This window comes from Oryctolagus cuniculus, chromosome 13 (assembly GCF_964237555.1).
Source record: "Oryctolagus cuniculus chromosome 13, mOryCun1.1, whole genome shotgun sequence".
NCBI classification, from domain to species: Eukaryota; Metazoa; Chordata; class Mammalia; order Lagomorpha; family Leporidae; genus Oryctolagus; species Oryctolagus cuniculus.
In genome coordinates this window covers 52,919,484-52,942,791 of record NC_091444.1, presented here as the reverse complement: position 1 = coordinate 52,942,791, position 23,308 = coordinate 52,919,484, and the positions used below count along the sequence as shown (strand labels likewise).

The window sequence follows — 23,308 nt, the reverse complement described above, 5'->3', positions numbered from 1 at the left end:
GAACATCTGAATATATATGTGTAAAATAATGAGTCTTGATCCTTTTTTCATTCCACTTTCAAAAATTAATTCAGGAGTCACTTCAATAAAATTATAGACAACTCTAAAATCTTATATAGCCATAGAAATATTAAAAAACTATCAAAGGTTGTTAGAAAACTGAAAAATAGTCAAAGGCAACAAAGTGAGCACTAAATCAAGAAAAGAGCAAAAGCAAAATAGTAAGAAGCACTGTGGTATATTTACTTGTGTTTGCCCCACCCCCTCTCTATCATGCTAGGTCTTGCTCTTGGTCTGGTTTTTTTTTTTTTTAGAAATATTTTATTTAATAAATATAAATTTCAAAAGTACAACTTTTGGATTATAGCGGTTTTTCCCCCCATAACCTCCCTCCCACCCACAACCATCCCATCTCCTACTCCCTGAAGCAGTAGCAGCCTGCATTGCCAGCGTGGGAGTGTGGGACCTTGACACCTGGTTGTGGAGGAACTGAGGCAGGCCTTATTCACAAATCTTTCAGTACCTCTATTATGACTGGTCTGGGGATTACCTGAAGGACTGAGGGAAACTGTCTTTGTTTCCCCCAACTCAGAACTCAAGCCAGAAACTCCACAGACACGTATTTAAAAACACTGCAAACTGAACCAACTACCCCTGCGCAAAGGACTATAGTTGAAATAAAAAGTAGACTTCTTAAGACCTGGGAGCAAAATCTGGGCAAAGTTTCTCTAGAAATGAGGACATTCAAAAGCCACCATGGAAGAATTTAGAAAGCTACGTGCATGCGAACAGCAAGACCCACGCTAAGAAGATATCTGTGAGAAGATCCCAAGCTTTCACTTTGGGATGATATCTAGCCTAAGTGCAAGCCTGGCCAGGTACTGAAGGAAGAGCCAATCCACAAAAACTGAGAGAAATGTGTTTGCTTGTTTGTTTACTTTCTGATATTCAAGGATATCTTTGTCAAAATACAAACTGAACATAAGCTAAAAAGAGACATTTCTATGACTGCACATGACAAGGAATAGATCTTCGCAAGAGTAGTCTAATAAAGTCACTAAACAAGAGGACTATTATCATAATGACCAACAATGATGATAAAGGGAAGGAGGAAGAAACCCTGGTAAAGAGGATAATCTGTTCCAGAGTTAATGCATTATAATATTCAAATGTGTGTTTTTCAGATATATATATATATATATATATATAAAATAAGGCATATGAAGAAGCAGGGAAGTAAAGACCCTTTTAAAGGAACAAAATGCATGGGCAGAAATTATCCCTAAGGAAGTTCTGACACTGCAGTTTCTAGACAAAACTTTTCAAAAAACTGCCTTCAATAGAGGATTAAAGGCATAAATTCAAACAAAAGTGGCCCCAAGTTGTCAAAAAAAATTCTTGATAAAAGTCAAAGTCAGAGGACTCTTTTTTTTAAAGATTTTATTTATTTATTTGAGAGGTGAAGTTACAGACAGTGAGAGGGAGAGACAAGACAGAGGTCTTCCATCCGCTGGTTCATTCCCCAAATGGTTACAACGGCCGGAGCTGGGCCAATCTGAAGCCAGGAGCCAGGAGCCAGGAGCCAGGAGCCAGGAGCTTCTTCTGGGTGCAGGGGTGCAAGGACTTGGGCCATCTTCCACTGCTTTCCCAGGCCATACCAGAGAGCTAGATCGAAAGTGGAGCAGGCAGGACTACAATCGGCTCCCATATGGGATGCCAGTGCCTCCGAAGATTAACCTACTGTGCCACAGTGCCATCCTTGTAATTTCTTCAATTCAAAACTTACTATGGGTGTTGTGGCACAGTGAGTTAAGTCAGCACTTGATATCTCCATATTCTGTAATGGAATGCCTCTGTGTTGCAGTCCTACCTCTTGGGCCGGCGCTGTGGTGTAATGGGTAAAGCTGCCGCCTGCAGTGCTGGCATCCCATATGGGCGCTGGTTCTAGTCCCAGCTGCTCCACTTCCGATCCAGCTCTCTGCTATGGCCTGGGAAAGCAATAGAGTATGGCCCGAGTCCTTGGGCTCCTGCACCTGTGTGGGAGACGCGGAAGAAGCTCCTGGCTCCTGGCTTCGGATCGGTGCAGCTCCGGCTGTTGCTTGACCTCTGCTCCTGATCCAACTTTCTGCTAAAGCACATTCTGAGACAGCATACCCTGAGGTACTTGGGACCCTGCCACCTGCCAAGAAGATCCAAATTGAGTTTCTGGCTCCTGGCTGAGGTCATCTGGGGATTGAACCAGAAGCTGGAAAATCTGTCTGTGTCTCCTCTGCCGCCTCCACCTCTGCCTTTCAAATAATTTTTTTTTTTTACAAAAGAAGAAATTGCAAGTGTTGACATTTAAAAATATACTTCAATTTTAAAAAGAGAAGAGGAGTTATCATGTGTTATTTGGACACTGTTTGCACAGACTGTTCACATGCTATAGCCTTTTGTACTTGGTTGCAGACCACATTTTGACAATTTGGTGTGAAGCACTATTATTACATTGACCAGGTAGAAACTTGGGTTGAGTCTGAGGTACGAAAACAACTGATATTGTTTTCTTTGCCTATAAAGATCCAATCAACTACGCATTGTGTTGGGATTCTGAAAAATTCTGAGGGGTCATCTCTTAGTGCTTATGCTTAACAGATACCTACAGAGCAGTTGTTTCTAATTACTCTTCAGAAAATTCACTTCCTATGAGCTGACTAAATCTCTTAAGAGTATGTAGTAGTCTTCACCTTCCTAAGCCTAGAGAAAATGACAAATTTGTTCCAGGTAAGAATCTCCCATAAAAGTCATTCAGCCATAGGCTTAACCATCTCTTTTAGGCAATGACCTATAGAGAAAATCCCAAAAACCTTATCCTTCTTAAGGTGGTTCATTATAAGTGAGATGACCTTGACTTCTCAAACTTTTCTTAGCACGGAGCAAGAGCGATGGATAAGTGGCCTCATTATTGCTTTGCTTAGGGTTGCTGTGACTCTCATGGGTAGTTTCTCTTGCAATTCAAATCAATGATGTCACAGAAAAGGACAAGTGAAGAGGAAGAATGCAGTTTACAGTTGTCAAAATAGTTTAGTCTACAGGAAATTTCTTTAGTGGGAAGATGTTTTGTTGTACTTCTCTTTACATTCTACTTTCCCTTCATCTTCAACTGAGACTCTTCAAAGAGAATAGCATTGTCCTATGCAGCAGATCATCTATTTGGCTACCCGATTTCCTCACCATTTCTTATTTTCTAAGAGGAAATAAAATCCAGTTTGAGTTTGGATATCGATATTTTCCCAGATCTCTTTCTAGCCAAAGGTGTTACCATGTAGCACAGTTTGGGTCCATAAGTCATGGGGATATTTATCTGAAGAGAACTTTCTTTCCTGAATTATGTCTGATTTGGAGAGAGAACATTAGCTTTTAATTTTCATGATTCCTTTTACCTGCAATTTGAACATGATGCTCAGAGGTGCACAGAGCACTTGTCTTGCAATTTGGAGGCCATTAAGAACAGAGTGAAAACTACAAGGAATCTGCATCCATGATGACAACAACCCTGAGGAGATGTAGAAAGCTGAATTTTCTATTTCCAGACTTCTCACAAGAAGCAGCCTAACTTGGTTAGATTTTTCTATTAATCACAGCCAAATGCATTCCTAATATGAGTCTATTCTGCTTTAATCAAATGCCCATTTGACTACAAATAAATAAACGGTCTTGCAAAAAAAGTAAAACACAAGAGAAAACACTACTATAGAACGAGTGAACTATTGAAGAGTGGGGATTACGCACAGGGAGACTTTTATGGTCAGCATACTTTATGGTTTTCTAAGGCTTTTAAAATTGATAATTAAAGAACCAAACAAATGATAACACTCAGTTAAACGGAATACAACCAGAATGCATTCTCCTAATACTATAAAGCAGACCTGATTTAGAAGAGAGAACTGCAACCCCAAAGTGATGTATCTTGGAGAACAGTTTCATCTCCAAACCCAGAAAGCATGTGGGCTTTTAGAAATGGGCTGCTTTACATTTTTATAGAGTTCAGGAATTATTGGCAAGCTATTTCCTTTATCAACTTGAATTTTCTCATTACAATTAGAGTAATATGAAAGGTCTGGAGAGTATTGATATCTTTAAGGAAAGAAAGTGAGTAGGGACCGGCGCTGTTCCGTAGCAGGTTAAAGCCCTGGTCTGCAGTGCTGGCATCCCATATGGGCTCCTGTTCAAGTCCCAGCTGCTCCACTTTCAATCCAGCTCTCTGCTATAGCCTGGGAAAGCAGTGGGAGATGGCCCAAGTCCTTGGGCCCCTGCAGCTGCACGGGCGACCGGGAAGAAGTACCTGACTTTTGACTTTGGATCGGATCACCTTGGCTCCGTCTGTTGCGGCCATCTGGGGAGTGAACCAGTGGACGGGAGACCTCTCTCTCTCTCTGCCTCTCTATAACTCTGCCTTTCAAAAAAAAAATAAATAAATCCAAAAAAAAGAAAGTGAGCAAATCTTTTTAAAAACTTTTATCACCTGTTGTGATAGAAAGCAAGCAAAAGGTGGATGATACAAGATAGCTAAAATTCCTTCCCTATAACAGAATCCAGGAGGTAATACCTACAGAGAGAACAGAGGGACTCTGATCCTGTCTCTTCTGTTTTCCTGCTCTTTTCTTAGCTCATCTTCCACTCTCAGCAACCCTCTTCTTACTCAAAAGGGTGCTGTAGTTGCAGCAGCGACGTCAGTTTTGACATAGGAAGTAAGACAATGTGAGGAAGCACAAAAAATAGGACCCAACTGTCTATCATTCTTGAAAAGAGCTTTCAGTTCAAAAAAGCTTTATCCAATCATTTCTCTTAAGTTATTTCAGAAAATTATTTGAGAAGCAGGAATAGACAGACACTGAGACAGAAATAGGGACAAGAGAGCAAGCTTCCATCAGTTGTCCCACTCCCTAAGTGTTTACCAGGGCCTGTGGGGCAGAGGGAAGGGGAGGCACCATGACGCCAGGAGCTAGGATCCCAATCCAAGTCTCCAGTGTGGGTGGCAGGAATCCAATCCCCTGAGACACGGTTCCTGCCAACCAGGATCTGCATCGAAAGGAAGTAGGAGCCAGAGATAAATAGGAATTGAACCCAGCCACTCCAATGTAGGGCACACGCTTCTTAACCACAAAATCCCATGCCCACACCTCCAACCAACAATTGATATTTACATCTCAGTGGTCACTCCTGGGGCCCCCGGCCACACCAGTCATAAAAGAAGATGGAAAATGCAATCCCTTTTGCTAGATGCATTGTTGTTCCAGGGTCTCACACAGGATACCAGGTTATATTTAGTCATCATGTTCCCTTAGGTTCCCCATGGCTGTGCCAGTATCTCAAGTTTTTGTTGAATTTGGTGACACTGACAATTTCAAGGAGGATTAGTCAGATAACCTGTAGAATGCCTTTGTTAGAATTTATCTGATGTTTTGGTCATAATTAAATTGGATATCCAGGTTTTAAAGGAGGGCCAGAGATGCAAAGTGCCATTTTCACCACATCCTATCCAGTGTGACTTCTGTAACATAAGTGATCGTAGTGATGTCACCCCGGTCACCTGGAGCTGAGATGTTTGTCACCTTTCTGCCCTGGAAAGTTACCCTCTTGCCCCTCCCCCAAAGCTATGTTCTCAGAAGGAATATTAAGTAGTAGAGAATATGCTCTACCTCTATAAGGGTGAAGCCTCTGCATAAATTGCTTGAGATTCTTCTACAAAGGAGAATTGTCCATTCTTCCCCATTCCCCATTAATTTATTCAGCCATTTATTTGTATTAGTATGAATTCATAGGATTCATTGGCATAGGAAAGACTTTGTTTATTTTTACTGTTCCAATTTTTCCAGCTTTGGGCATTTGAGAGCTTTTTCAATTCGCTCTGGTGTCTCTTTGACACGTATCCATCAATATGGATCCTGTTATTTTTAGCATGGTACTGATAACTTTCATTACAGAGTGTGGGTTCACTCACAACAGATTCTTATACATAGGTACTAAATTATGGGCCTTGTTTATGGGCAATATTATGATGTTGAAAATGAGAAAAACTAGGCATCAATCAAGAGTTCCCCTTTGAGAATAATGAATGAATAAAGTCCATTTCTTTCTGAGTTTGTTACATGTTATTTTTGCATTTCAAGAAGTAAAGGATAAAATAAGAAATAGGAAACCAATGTAAGTATTTTTTTTGTGTGAGGAGTGATATGATAAAGATAATACTTAAGGTTTTGGGCAACAAGAAAAGTATGGGTGGATGCTGTGGAAGCTTAACTCCCAGAGCATTCTCTTTAAAAAGAGGGGTGTGGGGAATGAAATCATTAATGTTCCTCAGGAAATAAGCGCCAGTGGAAGAAAGGTAGTGGAGCAGATCTCTTGTACTGAAAACTGCATTTGTTTTTTGGCCCTATGTTGTAAATCACTTTCTCTTTTGGGTTCCATGTTGCAAATTACTTTCTCTTCCCTAGCAGAGAAGCCAAGGATAACACTTATTTACCACCCAGGAAACTAAACAAAAAACAGAGCTTCTTAATAATTGGATTGAAAGAAATTTCCAATAAAGCTAAAATGTGACACTGTTTAATCAAAAGAGGTGAATTTCCGGCATTGTGTTTTCTTGCATTTAATGCAAAAAAAAAATCAGATTGCCGATACTGTCAACTTGTTCTGTTATTCATCCAAAATACAAAAATGCTTAGATAATTGTGAAAAGTAATATAATAAGGACAGAAGATAATGGTTTATTTCCAATGTATTTATTTCCAATGTAACTGATATTTAAGTAAATGTATTTTTTTTTTTTTTGACAGGCAGAGTGGACAGTGAGAGAGAGAGAGAGAGAGAAAGAGAGAGAGAGAGAAAGGTCTTCCTTTGCCATTGGTTCACCCTCCAATGGCCGCCGCGGCCGGCGCGCTGTGGCCGGCGCACCGCGCCTATCCGAAGGCTGGAGCCAGGTGCTTCTCCTGGTCTCCCATGGGGTGCAGGGCCCAAGCACTTGGGCCATCCTCCACTGCACTCCCTGGCCACAGCAGAGAGCTGGCCTGGAAGAGGGGCAACCAGGACAGAATCCGGTGCCCCGACAAGGACTGGAACCCGGTGTGCAGGCGCCTCAAGGTGGAGGATTAGCCTAGTGAGCCTCGGCACCGGCCAAGTAAATGTATTTTTAAAACCCCAATGTGATTTTTAAAATTCAATGAAGCAGCTTGATAGTTGTTTCCCTTTATCAAAATTAAAGGATTAAATATTTTCTAACATACTTAATTCAAAGCAAAATGTATGATTTTGTTTACATAAATTGTGGCAAATCATATACAAGGTAACCAGGGACAGAATGAAGATGAAAATGATACAGAGGAAAGAGAAATACGGGAGAAAGTCAGAAACACTGGCAGACACAGGCAATAAGCTTCCCTTTTAAACTTTTTTACTTTTTTATTTAAAGGGAATAATTTCCATGTATTTCATATTCACAGTTGTAACGGCATAATGATACTTTGCACCATATCTTCCCTCCTTCTATTCCACCATTTCTCCTCCTTCTTTTCTTATTTTTTAAAAAGATTTATTTATTTATTTGAAAGTAAAAGTTACAAACAGAGAGAAGGAGAGGCAGAGAGAGAGAGAGGTCTTCCATCCTCTGGTTCACTGCCCAGTTAGCCACAATGGCCAGAACTGCACTGATCTGAAGCCAGGAGCCAGGAGCTTCTTCCGGGTCTCCCACGTGGGAGCAGGGGCCCAAGGACTTGGGTTATCTTCTACTGTTTGCCCAGGCCAAAGCAGAGAGCTGGATAGGAAGTGGAGCAGCTGGGACTCGAACCGGTGCCCATATGGGATGCTGGTGCTGCAGGCAGCGGCTTTACCGCTATGCCACAGTGCAAGCCCCGTTATTTTTCTTTTAATTTTTATAATGGCATACTTTCAAATTACTTTATAATCATAAGTTTGGCCCTCCACTAAATAAAGAAATCAACAGTAGTAAGTGGAAAAAACATTGTTCCTCAAGAGTATAGACAAGGGCTATGAACAATAACCAAATCTTAAAATGTTAATTTCGATCATATATATTACTTTTTTTTTTATACTCCAATTTTTATTTAAAAATCTGATGCGCCAACTTAGCGTTTTCCACCAACTCGGGGAGCAGAAACCTTCACAGGTTTTACAATCTTTTGCTTAGGTGCTGCCTTTGTAGGAGCCTTAGCAGCCTGCTTAGCCTTTTTGGCTTCCTTGGCAGCCCTGATAGCTTGTTCTTGTTGAGCCTGTCTAACTTCAGGTTTCTGATTTCTCTTGGCCATTATATCAGCAAGAGATGCACCAGTGATGGCTCTCTGGAATTTGACTGCACGACGAGTTCTTTTCTTTTGAATTTCTTCCGACTGCCCCTTTTTATGTTTTCTTCTGTAGAGGACAGTCCAGTTTATCTGCCGAGGATTTCTCTTGGAAAGAAACGCAGACTCGCATTTTGCGTTAAGAAATTGGAAAACCTTCCCGTCGGTCCTGGCATAGCGCCTCCCGTGTCCGGGATAGATCTTATACCCGCTGAAACTGCACAGTTCGACCTTCATGGCGGCGGCTCCCCGGGAAGAAGAAAGATCATATATATTACTTTTATTCTGAACTCTGTATATTAATTACCACCTTGAATCAGGGAAACCTATGATATTTGTCTTTTTGGGACTGGCTTTTTTCACCAAGCATAATGGTCACCAGCTGCATCCATTTTGTTGCCAAAAACAGGATTCCATTCCTTTTTACAGTTGAGTAGTACTCATCATGTATGTATGTAAGCATACACACAAACACACATACACACACACATACTTACATACACATATTTATATATACACCACAATTTCTTTATCTAGTCATCAGTTGATGGACACCTGTGTTGATTCCATATTTTAGCTATTGTGAATTGTGCTGCCATAAACATGGGGGAATAGATATCTCTTTTATATACTGATTTCATTTTCTCATTTATTTAGTTATTTATATTTGAATGGCAGAGTTACAGAGAATGAGGGAGAGACAGAAAGAGAGATCTTCCATCCGATGGGTTACTCCCCAGAAGGCTGAAATGGCTAAGGCTGAGCCAGACCAAAGGCAGGAACCAAGAACTCTATCCAGGTCTCCCACTTGAGCGGTAGGGGCCCAAGTACTTGAACCATATTCTTCTGCCTTCCTAGGTGCATCGGCAGGAAGTAGGATTGGAAGTAGAGCAACCAAGATTTGAATCAGGGTTCAAATGGATTCTAGAATTACAGGCAGTGGCTTAACCTGCTGTACCACAACACTGATCCTGTATTCAGCTTTCTAAATGTGAAAAATGGCAGAGTGTCAGATAGCAAAAGCTTTCAAGGTTGAAATTAATCTCTGGGAAAATTTTAGACTTAATTCTTAAGTCAACAGATTGTGATTCCTTAGAAAAATATTAAGATGTTTTCTCCCAGAATCTAATACAGGATACTAGCAACAAGATGTTCCAAAATAAATTATGCTTCTTTGCCATTATGGTTAAAATAGATTAAAGGTGTACCAAGGTTATTACACAATTTGATTACAGCAACCATTTATCAAAAAGCCCTGTGTTATCACTATGATTAATGAGCTGATGGATAAGTAGAAGGATGGCTTTGTTTATTAGACTGATTATGAGTTAAAAAAAAAAAAAAAACTGCCAGGGCCTGGCGCTGTGGTACAGCGAGTTAAAGCCCTGGCCTGTAGCCCTGGCATCCCATATGGCTGCCAGTTCAAGTCCTGGCTGCTCCATTTCCAATGCAGCTCCCTGCTAATGTACCCCAGAAAGCAGCGGGAAATGGCCCAAGTCCTTAGGCCCCTGCACCTACATGGGAGACCCAGAAGAAGCTCCGGGCTCCTGACTTCAGATCAGCTCAGCTCCAGCCATTGCAACCATTTGGAGAGTAAATCAGCAGATAGAAGACCTCTCTCTTTCTCTGTCTCTACCTCTCTCTGTGATTCTTTCAAATAAATAAAATAAATCTTAAAAAAAAAAATAAAGAAACCTGCCAGCAGATATTTTGTTTAACGGTTCCCTCTCAATCTGTAAGATGTTGCTAGAAAGTTTTTCCTAGACTCACTTCTTGATTCTGGCCTTTTATCATTTTTAAATTTTTGATTGAGGACAAAGCAACATCAATAAATTTTCCTATGCCTGAGTGTTTAAATGGATGTCTCCTATTGTGAGTGCTAAATTCAAATATCGCTAAAGTCAATATTATCATACAAGGAGACTGAAGCCAATAAAACAACTTTCAATAATAATAAAGTTATAGTCTTGCATTTAATGAATAATTCAAGAACTCAAATGTAAAAGAAGATCTGACTTTGCATCTTAAAAAATTTTTATACTTTTGTAGACCAAAATTTTTAAATGAGCCAATTGTACAAAGCAGGTAATCCCCATTCTCTAAAAATTTTCCAACATTATCATGATCTATGTCCAAGGGACTGGCAGTAGGGTTATAGACCAGAGTTCTGTGTCCATCTTCCCTGTCATGTTATCTTTTCCATTGTAATCTCTCTAGTTTAAGAGAAACATCCACTGCCTATAGTATTCTCAGAGAAGATGTAATTTGGAAGTCAAAGACTTGGGAACTTTGTCACATGAGGAGCATCCGAGGCTGTGGAGGTTTAAGAGAAAACTAAAGGCAGCGAGCATCACTGCTCTCAACTGCTTGGAGGTGGCTGAGTAGAAGAGGAAGCGACTTGCTCCATGCAGTTGCTTTAGAAAACGAACAGTGAGATTTTGTTTCAACATGCTGGAGAATCTCCTAACAACTGGAGCTGAGTGAAGATGCTGACTAAAATGGTAGAGCAGGGAACAGGGGGCTGGAGAGGGGACTGCTGTGTCAGTAGGAAGCTAGGCTGACAGTTGACCTCTGAATCCCTTTCAACATTGTGATCACCTACTAAAAGTGTTCAATATAACTAAATCAATCTGCTGTTCTCTACAGCCCTACCTGTAGCCCACAAAAGAAGAATTCTAAGACTGAAGGGATTCCAAGAAGAGAGAACAGATGATCTGTAGCCAGGCCAACATTCAACAAATGGTCACCGCGTGGACGTATTAGGCACATCAGTTACAGGGCTACTTGGGACACCTCCATCCCATATTGAGAGTGCCTGGTTGGAGTCCTCATTCCTTTTCTTCCTATAGAGCTAATGTGCACCCTGGGAAGCAGCAGATGATAGATCAAGTACTTGGGTCCTTGCCACCCACTATGGGTGATGTGGATGGAGTTCTGGGCTCCTGGCTTTGTCCTGGTCCAGCCCTGGTTGTTGTGGGCACTTGGAGGAGTGAATCAGTGGATAGAAAAATCTCTATTTCTACCTCTCAAAATAAATAAATAAAAATTAAGAAACGAAACTAAACAAAAAACAAATGGTCACCAGATGTGTACTTGTGCCATGTTCTGTGCAAGCTGCTGGTGGCCCTAGGAATTTATGGTCTAACAGGTAAGCATAGGGTATAATACTTTACTCTAAATGCAACCGTGTTTCTTATGTAATTATTATCAAATTCAACATACTCTAAACACAAAGGACTTTATCAGTACCTCTATCACTTGTAAGGGCTCTTGATATGTAAAAAATAAAATAAAATGTTTTGAGGAGAGAGAGAGAGAGAGACCCCATCCACTTGTTCTCTCCAAATACCCACAACAATTGGAGGTAGACTTGAGACATAACTGAGAACTAGGAACTCCATCTGGGTGTCCCACCTGGGTGGCAGGAACCCAACTAACTGAGTCATCACTGTTGCCTCTCAGGGTCTGTATTAGCAGGAAGCTGGACTGAGAGCAGAGCCAGGTATCAAACCAAGGTGCTCTGATGTGACACATGACATTTTAACCTCTAGGCTAAATGCTTGCTCCCAGAAAGGGCTCCTTTAAAAAAAAAAAAAAAAAAAAAAAAAAAAACCTTTGCTCACTATAACTGACGTGGGCAATGATATAACCTGTTGGTATATGAAACTGTACTGAGTTCTAGATACACAGTCTCTTCCCACCTTTGAGCACTTATTATTCTCTCCACAAAGACCATTTGTCATCCAGTGTCATTACTTTTATGCTTAACAATCTATTTAAAACATTATATCTGGATGAGAATTATAGTTTAAAGGCTGAAAGAGGTACTCCATTTAACAGGCTTATTGCTTTCTTGTGTGGGTAAAGAAGCAGAAACTTGTGTCTGGGAAAATCAACCTCTCATTTTTTGTTTCCTTACTTCTGGGGACTTCAGGACATAAAGAGGCCCCGTGAGAAGCAGCGTGGGTTTTCCTAGCATGCCCATCACGTTCACATTCAGCTCACTACTTCCCTCTCTATCCAGGAAGGCGTGCTATGCAGCCTGGGTACAGAGAGCATAATCTTTTCCGCTTTGTCCTAAAACCTCTTATTCATCCAGATTCATTTTTTTGTAACTGGCTGGGAAAAGCCGCAGGCTCTGTCCTTGAGAAGTACACAGCCATCTGCTGTTCATCTGCTCCTAAGAAGGGGGAGTACACTGCCACACTCAGGCACTGGGATCCTGGCACAGTGCAGTGGCCCAGAGAAGTCTGCCTCGCCCTCACTGTCTGGCCTCCCCCAACTGCAGCTTCCATGCTAAGCACACCCTGAGGGCTCCAGAGGTGCAGAAAGGAGGAAGAAGAAAGGAGAATGCATTATCTTCTGCTCCCACAACAAATGCCTGTGAGTCCATAGCCAGCATCCTGTGTGAGGAGAATCCCACTCACTACCATCACTGCATGTGGATACAAATAGAAGCCACGTCTTCCCAAAGGCAGCTCAGGGATAGGACTACCAGACTCACTGCCCATTGTTTAAAAAGTGATCCTTTCCCTGAGTCTCCTCTGTACCTGTTCCTATGCTTTCAGAGTTCAGTAGCTCTGAAACAAATTCAGAGGCTGGTGCTATGGCACAGTGGGTTAATCTCATATGGCACCTGTTCGAGTCCCAGTTGCTCCACTTCCAGCCCAGCTCTCTGCTAATGTGCCTTAGGAAAACAGTGAAAGATGGCCCAAGTGTTTGGGCCCCTGCAGACATGCAGGAGTCCTGAATGAGGCCGCTGGCTCCTAGCTTCGGCTTAGTCCAGCACTGTGGTGATTTGGGGAGTGAACCAGTGGGTGGAAAATTTTCTTTCTCTGTGTGTCTTTCTCTCTCTCTGCCTTTAAAGTAAATAAAATAAATCTTAAAAAAGGACAGAATTCACAGAAGGAACCTGTGTAACTGTCATGGGGAATCCTCATTAGAATGGGAGAAATCTGAACTTCGACTTGCATTCTAGGCCCAATCTTCTTACTCTCTCTGCAGTGACATTTTTCACTGTCAAATGAGACTGCAAGTTCATGCATGATCCTGATTTCTGAATGGTAATTCAGAATTGATAATCATCAATTAACTGCAAAGGATGCTTTTGTAACCTTGAGAAAGAGTAAAAGATATACAAACAATTGCTCCTTCATCCCCCAAGTGCTTCTCCCTGTGAATATTGAAATTTTTATTGTCTGCCCAGCACAGACTGCTAAATAGTTGTTTCCAATGACTCTTTATCCCCATGACTGACACAATATATTGTGAAAGGCCAACCAGAGATGGTTTGAGTAACTTCTCATTTTCCTCTATGGAATATCAGTCATGGCTGCAGGGAGCAAGAGAGAGAAGATAAGCAATTTTGAATATAAAATGCCTCCCAATGCTGCCATCATTTAAATTTTCCTGTAATGAAGTTCAATTTGATTGCTGGTAATGTTTTAATATACCACTGTTGAAAGAATCAATGAAGTTTCCTTTTCCTTCTGAGCCTGAAGAATATTGAGATTTTTTCAAAAGTCAGGACACTTCATGAGACCTTCAAAGTAAGTCATTAGACTCCTACAGGCTCACTTAATCAGACTGCCTACTTCTAAATTATAGTCTTCAATTGAGTAGAAAATGAAACTTGGTACTTTCAATGAAGAGGGCAGGATCGATACCCCCATTTCAAGCAGTGGAATCAATATTTGCCTGCAAGAATCTTTCATTCCACTGAAAATTATACCCATTTGGCCTCTGGTTTTCTTATTTCTCCTTCAATTCGAGCTAACTTGTATAAGAATACCAATAGCTAGGTTTCTTGCAGTTCCTACCAAGTCATCACTACAGAGAAAACTGAGCCATGTGCCCACAGCTCAACAATGACATCTTGAGACAACTCAAAGGCATGTGAATCCTTAGTCTCTGATAATGCAGCATACACTTGCTTAGGTCCAGTATTATCTTCTTTACCCTGATGGGAGAGTTTTAATTAAGTGCTGAAAGGGTTACCTAAGAAATCTACCACATTATCCAACATTCTAAGGAAATTGATAAAAAGTAAGAACAAAGGAAAGTCTATCTTTTAACCCCCATTCCCAAGTTCATGGCAGCTTGGAAAGAAACACATATGCATGTACACTCACACAGACCACCCACATGCTTCAGGGTATTACGGCTGGCTGATTAGAAGCTAGCTCTCCTAGAATAAATATCTTGCCCCTCTCTCACTACTAGTCTCCATGGCCTCTATTCACATGCAAGGGGTTCTGCTTGCAACCTGGGGGAGAAGGAAGGGTTTAGTCAAGGGTAAATCTGAGGGGGAGAAGAGGAATGAGGACAACATAGGAGATGAGACTCAGGGCATCTGTTCTTTTCCTTTGAACTAAATTTCAGCAATTATAATAAGCAGGGATGAGCCTTAGAGGTAAGCAGTCTGTTTTCACAGCAGAAGTTCTGGACTGGAGATGAGACTGACAGAGCTGTTTTTACGTAGATATTATCTGAGGCTCCAGTCACATGCAGTGATACTTTGGGACCCAGATAACATACAGTATGGCATGGAGATGGTTGGAGGGCATTTCTCTAATAGAATTCTGAAGAAAATCTGCATTCTGAGGGCAGGACATTTGGCAGCATCATTAAATCATTTTCTTGGCTCTTCTTGATTGGAACATGCAGTGGGGCTGTGGTGAGAGATCAAGTGTGTTCAGCAGCAACAGAGAGGAGGAATACCTTGCATGCCTTGTAATGGCCTCAGGAGACCAACTAGTTTCAGAGATATATCACACTGAATTCTGAAACCTATTAAGAGTTAACTGGAAATCCCTGTGAAAATAATCTTGAGTTAATGAACAGGTGAAAGGTTGTAGTTATGATATTTCCCATAAATGAATGTCACCTGGTAAGGCAGACAGTACTTTGGAGATGCACATTCACACATACATGTGTTCACAGCACACAAACATATTCATGTTTTCATGACTGCATTCACTGGCAAGCACATTCGTAGTGAGTGGCTATTCTATGTACATCTCTGCACTAGGAATTTCAGAGACTAAATGAAAAGTTGGAAATTGACTTTTGGTTCAGTTTAGCAAATGGGCCACATTTGTTTATCTCCTTTCTCTACCAAACCCTGATAAAATTAAATAAAACAAAAATTTAAAGTTATTCTGGGAGGAGCCAAAAACAGGAGTGGTGAAGAGAGCAAACGAAAGAGTTGAACTTATGTTTGGACTTGGAAGAAGAATAGAGGCTTAGATGGAATAAGTTACATGGCAGCCTTGCAAAGGGAAGTATGATGGAAGTGGACTCACTGGATACCTGCAGGTGCATCAGCAGGAGGTATCATGGACAGCAACATAAACTAGAAACAGGGGACTTTGTATTTGGAATCTGTTGGTCTTCCCCAGACCTCATTATAAGGATCCCTCCGTCTATTCCCCTGAATGGGATTGAATTTATTTTCTGGAAAAATTAGAGACATATTGAATTCTATGACACTGGGTGGAAGAGGATGTGGTATGGAACTCCAGGAACAGTGAGCATCTCCAAAATGAACCAAGAGAATTTCAACTTATTTCTTCTTATCCCATTTCCTGATGACTCGTGGGCCAATATATGCCCTCCCAGGAAAGATGCCCATGGTTCTTTTGTGGAGAAACAGAATGGCCCCTTGTTGAGAAAAAGCCTCAACCCAGTCATTTTTTTTTTTTTTTTTTGACAGGCAGAGTTAGTGAGAGAGAGAGAGACAGGGAGAAAGGTCTTTCTTCTGTTGGTTCATCCCCAAATGGCTGCTATGGCCGGCCCGCTGCACCAATCCTAAGCCAGGAGCCAGGTGCTTCCTCCTGGTCTCCCATGCAGGTGCAGGGCCCAAGCACTTGGGCCATCCTCCACTGCCTTCCCCAGTCATTTAATGGCTCCCCAACAAAAAGTTCCATTCACTGCCGCATCTTCCCAGTTGATCCTTGGGAAGAAAGCCATCCAAGAAAGAACTTCCACCAAACATCTAGGTCCTCTTACATAGGAATGGACAGAGATAGGAAAGCATTTGAAAAAAGTCTTAAATGAAAATTAGAAAAAACAAAACAGCAACATAAGAAAAGTAACTTGGAGAAAAATCAGAGACAGCACTGGCAAAAGATGAAAATGAAAACAACAAAACAAACCATAGTAAATACTGAGAGAGAGAGAAGAGATATTCCACCCATAAAATACAAACAGGTTGCTCAGAAAAAGGAGCAATCAGTGAGACAAAGAAAAGAAGCCCGTGGAAATGAAATGTGTGGCTATACACAAAGGTCAGTATGGCTGCCAGAGTTCTTCTCAGGCCCCAGAGCTGGTGGCCCCCATATTTCAAGTGTCAGATGCTTCACATGTTTTGTTCTCAGTAACTTTCTAGGTTGCCATTCCTGGTCTCTGTACCAATACCATCTGGTTGTTGTGCTAGGAAGAGATGCCTCGGGGGGGCCAGGAGAACATGCAAGGAGCTGCTTACCTGAGGTATAACAGATCTGAAACAGGTTGTAGTAAGACTGCTGTACATCTTCTTTTGCTGAGTAATTGCAAAACATGGAAATTCCAGATTCTTGTAACAGCTTCCAGTCCATAGTTTGAAGGTGTTATAGCTTTGTGTTAACTCAAGCTGAAATCAAAGAAATTAGTCTTTTATTTTAAAAATCTCAATTTTGATACAATCTCCTGCATAATTCATCTCTTCTCATAACAATTTTCTCTAAGTTTTAAGCCCAAACTTAGAGGCTTAAAACAACACATATTTATTCCCTAAGTCAAAGGTCAATGGATCTGCATAGGGTGGGCTAGCAGCTCAGCACTCTTGGTTTTGAACTCCAAGCTCTAGTGGTTTCAGATCTGCTCCATTATGTTTCATACCTCTTACATCAGCAGATACCTGGGGCTTATGATCTCTCCTTGTGTTTCACTCTTGGGCCCAGCCTAAAGGTTCAGCTTTAGAACCTGCTTTGGGAATGCTATTCACTCAAGCACAAGAGTCAAAGTCCATCCATACAGGCATGTTTCAAATTTCTGCTTACATTTTTTCAACTAACATCTCAGTGGCCAAAGTAAACAACATGGCAAAATCCAAAGTGAAGGTGCAGGGGACTGGACCTTTCACTCAGAGGCCAGAGTAAATGGCTAGCATGAGGATATGTAAGGCTGCTACCAGAGAGTAAGGAATTGGAACCAATAATTTGATGTACACAGTCTGCTCTATTGGCCCCAATTATTCACATATACTCCCAAATTTCACTCACTAACAAAGTCTTGCAAAGTTACAACATCTGACACCAAGTTGGATTCTCACAAGTCCACATAGATAGATAGATGGATAGATATAGACACAGATAATACAGATATAGATATACAGACATAGCATAGATACCAATATAGATTTATAGAGATATAATCTTCCTTTCACATACCCAATACAACATGATGGAGCAAAGAAGGTGACTACAACAAACACCTCCATTTGAAAAAAGGAAGAATAAGGAAAACTGAGCAGTCATCAATCCACAGGAAACTTGATATCTGCCTACTTTAACAATGCCAGTCCCTCCACACTGGAGGTAAAGGGGTGCTCCTTGATTGGGCTAGGTTCTGTTCTCTAGAGTGGTTCTCCACTACCTTGTTTTCCATGGCTCTGTCTCCATCCTCTAAAAAAGTTGTCCATCTCCCTCATACACTCTGACCACATTGGAAGAGGGCATTAGTTAACTTTCCTTCTTGACAGTGAGAATACTTATCAGTCTGTAGGGTTTCTGCCTATAGAAACATTACCCTATTGATGATTTCCATGTGGTTCTGTTAACATTCACATTCACTCTCTAGCCACCATGCTCCACATGTTCTCCAATGGAGCCACAGGTGCCCCCCTAGAGTCCCAATCATTCTAGTTTTTGAGTCATCCCTGCCCCAACCATTGGAACTTGTATAAAGCAAACTGGGAGCACAGTGGGTTCATTAAATCTGCAATATTTCTGAGGACAAGCCCCACCACCACACCCCAGCCTACCTCCCCAGGGATTGATTTTGGATAGTCACCTTGCCCTTAGTCACAGCTGTGTCTTCCTCTCCTTCTCTGTTAGCCAAAATTCACCCAGACTGGAGGATTCCTCACCTGCTCATGTTCTGCTTGCTTCCATGCTGGTGCCCTTCTAAGCGTGGCTTTATTCCCTGGCTGGGTCACAATGCTGCCTAGCTTGCCTGGGCCCTGATGGCCAAGCCTGTTGCCTGGAACTTTTGCCAAAACTGGCATCTACCTGTGCTCTTGATATTTGACACAAAAGATTTCTGAGTTGCTCTTGACATTCAGCACATTTACCCTACCCCTGTCCTCTAGGTAGTCAACCCTCCATTCCTGACCATTTCTCATTAACAGCCTCATGTAGGTCTTGTTAAGTTCAGTAGGTCCAAAATGAGTCCACTGATTCATTGCTCAGTGAAAGTCATTATTTACCTAGTGAAGTTCTTGTTTTTTGCTTTCAACATCTCATGTCAGTTTTCAAGGATTTATTGAATTTCTTTCATTTATTTGAAATGCAGAATGACAGAGAAAGAGAGAGCAGAGAGAAGGAGAGATATTATCTTCCATTAACTGGTTCATTCCCTAAATGGCTGTGACAGTCAGGGTTTGGCCAGAAGCTAGGAACTCTATCCAAGTCTCCCACATGGTTGGCAGAGGCCCAAGTACATGCTCCATCTTCTGCTGCTTCTCCCGGTGCATTAGCAGGGAACTGTATCAAAGGCAGAGTAGCCAGGACTCAAACCAGTGATATAATATGGGATACTAGCATTTCAGGTGGCAGCTTAACCCACTATGCCACAACACTGGCCCCAAATTTATTGAATTTCTTAGGTTGTTCTAGCAAAAAAAATTGTTTATTCTAAAGATAAGCAATTTGAAGGCCCTTCGCCCTGAAAAATAATTCCCTACAGCATTCAAGAATAATCTTACAAAGATAATGTATGTTATTGAGATAAACTGTGACACAGCATGTGGACCTTGGAGGGAATGGAACACTGGCATGATGGTGAAGAAAAATAGGGATTCCATGGAATGGGATTCAGATGTTGTCTTGTGTTTGGAAGGCAAATGTGACAGGTGTAAAGTTAATGAAGCACAGGCTCCTGTGGTTTGGGTTCTTTGATTAGTATGATGAGAACAACCATATTAGCAGTTCTATTTTCCCTCCTGAATTCAGCACAGCCATGATATTCTGGAGCCTGAAGCTAGTATCATTTGGAACATCTCTTCCAAAAAACAATTACAGAATTAAATATGAAAGTAATTGTTTTAGAATGTATAACAAATTCAAAACAAATTACTGGAATGTAGAAAATTCAGGTCTGTTTTCTTCTGAGATCTCTTTAGAATATTTCTCAGTAATTTATCGAGAGATACTTCCTATTGCAATCTTAATTTCCTTCCCATCCAGAAGATTCTATGGCTTTCACCCTCTTCCAATAGGTGAGCTCCTGGGCAGATGAGAGTCTCTGGGGGCTCAATGTTTACATGCTTCACAGTCAATGTACTTCTGATGCAGAGCACAAACATGACCTAATGAGAGCATCTATGCCTTGATACCAGGGCTGGTTTCATGGGTATGCAAACTGTGCTGTTGCTCTGGGCCTGTGTTCAGAAGATCTCTGTGCTTTGTTTAATGCTCTGCTGTCAACCACCATGCAAATATTCTTAATCAATTTGTCTTTCAACTGATATTTGCAAGTGAAGTTGGTGGGATAACAGAGCACGTGTATAAGTACATGGCCACTTCCACTCCTTGCCATCCCGTTCATACGTAGCATTTCTGCATCTGCAAGCACAGAATTCGGATGGATCCTGGATGTTTGGGAGACTGAAAGCAGTACAAGGCAAGCATGCTGTGTTTATGCATAAGCTAGGGTTCTGATAGCCATGGGAAGCCTTGACTATTGTTGAAATCATAAAGAGGGCAACGGCATTCTAGAAAACATGAATAACTAAGAGATTCTCTCATAGTCTTCCTTACTTATGTAATAACTTCGTAAGTTGGCCAATCACTTATACTGAAAATGACCTAGCAGGAATGGGAAAGATAGGGCAACTAGAATCTCTTTTTCTTTCTGTCCTTCCTTACTCATTACCAAAAGTAGAGTGTTGTAGGGCTGGCTGGCGCTGTCGCACAGCGGGTTAATACCCTGGCCTGAAGCACCGGCATCCCATATGGGCACCGGTTTCTGTAGGAAACAATTCTACTAAACAACATGGGAGAAGTAATTCAAAATTTTCAAAACAGATTTTTTTTAAAAAAATATGTATGTATTTATTTATTTGAAAGTCAGAGTTACACAGAGAGAGGAGAGGTAGGGAGAGAGAGGTCTTCATCTGCAGGTTCACTCCCCAATTGTCCACAAGAGCTGAAGCTGGGCTGATCCAAAGCCAGGAGCCAAAAGCTTCTTCCAGGTCTCTCACACCAATGCAGGGGCCCAAGGACTTGCTTTCCCACAGCAGAGAGCTGGATCGGAAGTGGAGCAGCTGGGTCTCAAGCTGATGCCCAATATGGGATGCCGGCACATCAGACCAGGGCGTTAACCTGCTGTGCCACAGTGCAGGCCCCTCAAAGCAGATTAAATGAACAATTGAGACTCCAAATTGCCATTTAGTATGCCTTGTATTGTAAGATATAACCTCTCCTAACCTATGGAATGTTAAACTGAAACCAAAGAGAGTCAAAGCCTCCCATAATTCAATATGCCACTATTTTCTAGTTGTACCAAAAAATAACAACCAGCAAATGCTTTCACCTTTTAAAAATTCAAGATGAGGTGGGCTTCTCTCCATTTTAAAAATGTTTCTAGAGCTACTAAGCTTGCATTTACAAAATAGTTGATAAAAATATTCCTCTGGGTTGTACAAGAAGGGAGACAGGGACCACTGATAAGACATGGTGTATGATATTAATCAGATGTGGCTTCTTTCTCGTCTGCTTCATCAGAGGCTGGGCATGGCAGATCAAGGGGAAAATAGTGAGCAAACGCTTGATTTTTGTCATTGCTATGATCTTTAAAATCTTAAGCATTTAAAACACAATGTAGATTTTACTTGTATCCAAATACCACATCTTAAAATTACAATCCTCATTATTTCTAAATCCTATGTTGATGGATTTGCCTATTGCCAAAATTTTTCAAAACCCCCAAATCAATACTTGTGGCACTTTCCATGTTCATGCATGGACACCCAGCAGTGACAAATGTGAGCTGCTGCACACATATATTCCCAGCCGAGGTCATTCTGTCCTCTTTCGGTTCTTGTCAGTGATTTTACTTTGGGCCTCTAGGCATCATGTCCCAGTGACGTCTATTGCTGCAAAGCGCCTTATGGAGAAAATACATGTGCTGGGCACATATGTTCAGGATGTGCTGTTCATCATGAGTATAACATTAATGAGTCATAACATTAATGAGTCAACAACACTAAGTAACATGTCTATAAACAGAAACACACAAAAAAAGCTACATACTGGTTAGCTGATGAGAATGGGATCAGAGGCTGACGTGAACCTAATCTTGAAGGTGCAGTTGTTAGGTATTTACAGCAATCTTACCATAAACACTACTGAGAATATGGAGAATCAACAATAATTTGATAGCATGTACTAGGTCAATTCTTTTGTAATTAGAACTGCATTTGTAATGTGATCTTAGTATCATGTATTTGATGTGGTTAGAACTAAGAAGGAAAATGTTGCAAAGTTCAGATAAATTATGATCACAGGGGCTGGCATTGTGGCATAGCAGATTAAGCCTCTGCCTGCAATACCGGCATCCCACATGGACATGGATTTGAGAACTGGCTGCTCTACTTCTGACCCAGCTCCCTGCCAACATGTCTGGGAAAGCATCAGAAGATGATCCAAGTACTGGGGTCTCCCATGTGAGAGACCTGGAAGAAGCTCCTGGCTTCAGTCCAGCCCAGCTCCAGCTGCTGCAGCCATTTGGAGTGTGAACCACCAGATGGAAGACTCTCTTTCTCTCTCTCTCTCTCTCTCTCTCTCTCTCTCTCTCTCTCTCATTTTTAGTTTCTCCATTTTTGCAGGCAAATCTTTAGGTTCTTGTTTAGCCACCTTGGCCTGTTTTCCCCTTTGCTTCCCTTTTCCTCTTTGCTTGCAGTTTTTTGTCTGATAACTCTTCCCGTCGGCCTTCTTGGGCTTCACTCCCACTTTTGCGAGAGCCAGCTTTAAGACCTCCTCTTGAACTCCTCCTTCACCACCCGCTCTGCAGAGCTACCCTTCCTCTAGGGCATCTTGGTGGTGGGGAGGGAACATGCTGGGTGCCAGCGGGTTATGGCGCAGCGAGAGCCTTGGTGAAGCTGGGCTGCCTGGCTGCTGCTGCTCCTCCCACCACCCCAACTGCTACAATATACACTTTTGATTTAGTTTTATTTTTCACAATTACTTTGGCTACTCTTGTATAAAGAGTATGTATTCACTGTTTGGCTTTGTACCATTTTAGTTACCTAGGGTCAACCATGTTCCCAAAATAGCAAATGGAAAAGGTGCCGTCGCTGTGATGCAGCAGGTTAAAGCCCTGGCCTGAAGTGCCAGCATCCCATATGGGCGCCAGTTCTAGTCCCGGCTGCTCCTATTCTGATCCAGCTCTCTGCCTGGGAAAACAGTAGAAGATGGTCCAAGTCCTTGGGCTCCTGCTCCTGCGTGGGAGACCTGGAAGAAGCTCCTGGCTCCTGGCTTTGGATCGGCGCAGTTCTAGCTGTTGCAGCCAGTTAGGGAGTGAACCAGTGGATGGAAGACCTCTGTCTCTCTCTCTGTAATTCTGTCTTTCAAATAAATAAAATGAATCTTTTAAAAAAATAGTAAATGGAAAACTCCAGAAATAATCAATTCATGAGTTTTAAATATGTTTTTACTATAGCATACTATTATAATTATTCCATTTTATTATTATTATTAATTACTTTCCTT

The 23,308-nt window shown here is 41.5% G+C and overlaps 1 protein-coding gene and 1 long non-coding RNA gene across 2 annotated transcripts in view; both read right to left on the bottom strand.

Annotated features, from left to right (window-relative positions):
* Window positions 1-8,076: 8,076 nt before the first annotated feature.
* Window positions 8,077-8,623, bottom strand: LOC100345097 (large ribosomal subunit protein eL24-like). Its single transcript, XM_051821466.2, has one exon. It carries the CDS (start codon window positions 8,571-8,573, stop codon window positions 8,124-8,126), a length of 450 nt encoding a protein of 149 aa, XP_051677426.1. The 5' UTR covers window positions 8,574-8,623; the 3' UTR covers window positions 8,077-8,123.
* Window positions 8,624-16,821: 8,198 nt separating this feature from the next.
* Window positions 16,822-23,308, bottom strand: part of LOC127483487 (uncharacterized) — a 30,420-nt gene continuing 23,933 nt past the window's right edge. Inside the window, exon 3 of the long non-coding RNA XR_007909792.2 lies at window positions 16,822-16,968. This is a non-coding gene — a long non-coding RNA (uncharacterized lncRNA). The remainder of the gene's footprint in view (window positions 16,969-23,308) is intronic.

Excerpts from the sequence above, each read along its gene's own strand:
- LOC100345097 (XM_051821466.2), bottom strand. The coding sequence starts at position 8,573 with ATGAAGGTCGAACTGTGCAGTTTCAGCGGGTATAAGATCTATCCCGGA.